Source organism: Ranitomeya imitator, chromosome 2, assembly GCF_032444005.1.
Source record: "Ranitomeya imitator isolate aRanImi1 chromosome 2, aRanImi1.pri, whole genome shotgun sequence".
Classification (NCBI taxonomy): Eukaryota; Metazoa; Chordata; class Amphibia; order Anura; family Dendrobatidae; genus Ranitomeya; species Ranitomeya imitator.
In genome coordinates, this window is record NC_091283.1 from 403,461,590 (window position 1) to 403,465,778 (window position 4,189).

At 38.9% G+C, this 4,189-nt stretch overlaps 1 protein-coding gene across 1 annotated transcript; it reads left to right on the forward strand.

Annotated features, from left to right (window-relative positions):
• The first annotated feature begins 469 nt into the window (after positions 1-469).
• LOC138664183 (E3 ubiquitin-protein ligase TRIM39-like) lies at positions 470-3,423 on the forward strand. Its single transcript, XM_069750659.1, has one exon. It carries the CDS (start codon positions 503-505, stop codon positions 2,078-2,080), a length of 1,578 nt encoding a protein of 525 aa, XP_069606760.1. The 5' UTR covers positions 470-502; the 3' UTR covers positions 2,081-3,423.
• The last annotated feature ends 766 nt before the right edge of the window (positions 3,424-4,189 follow it).

Here is a 4,189-nt window from a genome sequence, read left to right on the forward strand (position 1 = left end):
ATGCTGATACACTCCTACCCAAAAAGACTGAGTGTGGTCATAAATTCAAAAGGATATTTCAAAGTATGTTTATGCACCCAGGTTTAGTTCTTTATTTTTATTTTTCCACCCAAAAATATTTCAGTTTTAGTTTTCAATAGAATTGTACAGATTACAGGTGACTTTAAAAGGCAAGAAGTGATATGATCCTTACAGAGCCGTGACCTCAACATCAAGCCTGTCTGTAAAGCCGTCATAACAGAGAGTATGATTAACCCTATTTTCTCCAGGAGCATTATATTGACTAAAGTGGGATGTCCTAGGACTACTGGTCTCAGAAATAATCTGACGCGCATATACAATTTTGTACTTCTCCGAGCCAAAGTAAAATTCCATATATCAAAGTTTTCGAGAAGTGAAGACTTTCTGGAGAACATAGAGTTAATAGAGGCATTGGAATCACGTGTTCGAAAGCAAACGAGTTAGGACCCGCCTCACCGTGATTACTATCCTGTTTTCTGCAATGGCGTTTGCGGCCCTAAAAGACGAGCTAACTTGCTCCATCTGCTTAAACATCTACACAGATCCAGTATTGCTAAGATGTGGACACAACTTCTGCCGGGTCTGCATTGATCGAGTGGTGGAATCACAGGAAGCTTCTGAAGTCTATAGCTGTCCTGACTGCAGAGGACAATTTCTGGAGTGTACTGCATTGCAAAGCAACCTAAAGCTATGTAACATAGTGGAATATTTCCATTCTACGCAACCCGAGACGGAGATATTTTGCGTTAGTTGCATAGACGCTAATGTGCCCGCTGTTATATGCTGCTTGCATTGTGAGGTTTCCCTGTGTGAAAACCACCTGAGAGTCCACAGCAAGTCCCAAGAACATGTCTTAATGGAGCCTTTTAGATCCCTAAGGATGAAGAAATGTCCCTCTCACCAGAAGACCCTTGCATATTATTGCTGCGATGAAAATGTTTGCATCTGCCTTTCGTGTTTGCTGAATGGAGAACATCGAGAACACCAGGTGATCGATATGAATGAAGCATTTAGGAAGAAAATGGACAAACTGAAAAGTGTAATAGCAAAAGGAGCTTTAATGAGGGAAGACGTTGATGAAAAAATCCAAAATCTTCAGAAGCACAATCAGGACTGGACGGCAAAATCAACAAATTTAACAGAGTTTGTTAATGTCACATTTAAGGAAAAGAAGAGGCTGTTGGAGGTTGTAGCAAAGAGAGTCTTGGGCGAGATTGTAAGACGTGAAGAACAGACGCAACTCTCAATCTCTGATCTGAAATCCCAACTGGGCAGAAAAAGGACTGAACTGTCCAGAAAGATCCGTCACATTGAGAAATTGTGCAACTCTGTCGATCCACTAAATCTCCTACAGGACCAAAAAACTGATGATGTCAATTACTTCTCTGACCTTGAGATGATGGACGTATGCAGGAGAGTTGATAAAATCACCAATGCTGCAGAGAACTTCGATAAGGGTTGGGTCTTAAAGATGGTAGACAAAGGTTTGTCTGAAATGATGGATGGTGTTGGCCAGATAAAAGATATCCCAACCAACAAGGCTACGGAGATATTATTAGACATCAACTCTGCTTCCAACAACATCTGCGTGTCTGGAGACCTGAAAACAGTATCTTGTTCAGAAGTAGACCAGAAACGTCCGGAAACACCGGAAAGATTTGAAGATGCCAAAGTAATAAGTACCAGGAGTTTTACATCTGGTCATCATTACTGGGATATGGATACTTGCAAGTCAGGGGGATGGAGACTTGGTGTAGCGTATGCCAGTGTGGAGAGGAGAGGGCCTCTAGCTTTTATTGGGAAGAATAAGAAGTCTTTGGGCCTACGCAGGTCTGGTGACAACTACTTTATAAGATATAATGATAAAGAAATTAATATAAAGCATAAGATTGTGTGTGAAAAAATCAGAATAGATCTGAATTATGATGCTGGGAAGTTATCATTTTATGAGCTGAGTGAACCCATCACTCACATACACACCAGCACTATTGCCTTCACGCAGCCCCTTCATGCTGCGTTCGCCGTTTACGATAACGGGTGGGTCAGGCTAAGAAATTGAGGGTGATCCCCAATAATATGCACGACCCAACGGCAATATTGACTGGTCATTTTCCACACATTACTCAGTTGCATTTTATGGGGTAAATGCTTTTTAATAATATACATATGCCGTTATATACCATGAGAGTTACAAAAAGAAATCCCTGCTTGTTCAGTGTCTGCACATGCTTTTCTCTGGTGATCTGCATTCTTGGGGATGTTTTTTTTTTCTTTTATTTACTACATATGTTGCATGTTAAAAAAAATAAAGTTTCAGGGTTAAATATTTTTTTTTAACAGTGGTTATCTCGTTTTACTGGTGGATTAACTCTTTCTATACCTTGTACCTTAAAGGAAGACGTGCCACTTTTACATACGGTAATGAAATGCTGAAACATTACGACCCTTGCCATCTACATCAGATAAGCGTCTTCTACTCACTAAAAGGACCAGTCGTGGACCCGAAATATTGCGGACGGGAAGTGATGTACACAACAAATGTAGTATTACAGCTCCTACATTGGGGTATCATGGGTGAGGGGGTTTAGTGTACGACTCAACTACAGTACTTATGAATAACACAAAAACAGGAGCATATTTTATGACCACATCTATATTTCCCTCCTAAGTAGAATCCCAGGAACTGTTTTTTTTAAATCACTATTGCTGAACATGCCGACACAGAATACTCCCAAGGTAGGTGCTCGACCAGAGATAAATGTAATCCCCAATTAACATTTTAAGTAAATCTGGGTCCTTTTACAATGTAGGAATGAATTTACTAACAATATTACAAATCAGTAGTACAGCAACATAAATCTGTAATTATTCAGTTAACCTTTTCCCTATTTAATGAGCATCACTGTATATCGCGCTGTAATGACTAAGGCTATGTGCACACATTGCGGATTAGGCTTAGGAATTTCTGGTGCGGATTCTGCCTCTCCTGGCAGAAAACGCACCTGCGGATTTGTCACTTTTTTTGTGCGGTTCCGCAGCGTTTTTTGTGCGTTTTTGCTGCGGTTTTCTTGCGGATTTGCTGCGTTTTTTACCCCTGCGGTTTTCTATAATGGAATGGTTACAAAAACGCTGCAGATTCACAAATAAAGAAGTGACATGCTACTTCATTTAAACCGCAGCGTTTCCGCAGCGGATTTTCCGTAAAGTGTGCACAGCATTTTTTTTTTCTCATTGATTTACATTGTACTGTAAATCAATTGCGGATCTGCAGCGTTTCTGCACTGCAAAAAATGCTGCGGGTCCGCAGAGAATCCGCAACGTGTGCACATACCCTAAGTGTTGTCAATGTTTTTCCTCTGTTGACTTTAACAAGACCGATCAATAAAGCCTTGAAACTTCTTACTTTAGGCTGTGCAGACCCATGTTCAATTTTTTGCTTCTACAATTGGTCTTCCTAGATCGGCTCATGCACAAAAAAAGTGAGCTGGCATCAACAATATTACTGCCTCCTATGTACAAGAACATAACTAAACTACTGCCCCTATGTACAAGAATATACCTAGTATAATACTGCCCCTATGTACAAGAATATAACTACTATAATACTGCCTCCTATGTACAAGAGCAAAACTACTAAACTACTGCCCCTATATACAGGAATATAACTACTATAATACTGCTCCTATGTACAAGAATATAACTACTATAATACTGCTACTATGTACAAGAATATTACTATAATACTGCCCCTATGTACAAGAATATAACTACTATAATACTGCTCCTATGTACAAGAATATAACTACTATAATACTGCTCCTATGTACAAGAATATTACTATAATACTGTCCCTATGTACAAGAATATAACTACTATAATACTGCCCCATGTACAAGAATATAATTACTATAATACTGCTCTTATGTACAAGAATATAACTACTATAATACTGTCCCTATGTACAAGAATATAACTACTAAACTACTGCCCCTATATACAAGAATATACCTACTATAATACTGCCCTATGTAAAAGAATATAACTACTATAATACTGCCCCTATGTACAAGAATATAACTACTATAATACTGCCCCATGTACAAGAATATAACTACTATAATACTGGCCCTATGTACAAGAATATAACTACTATAATACTGCTCCTATG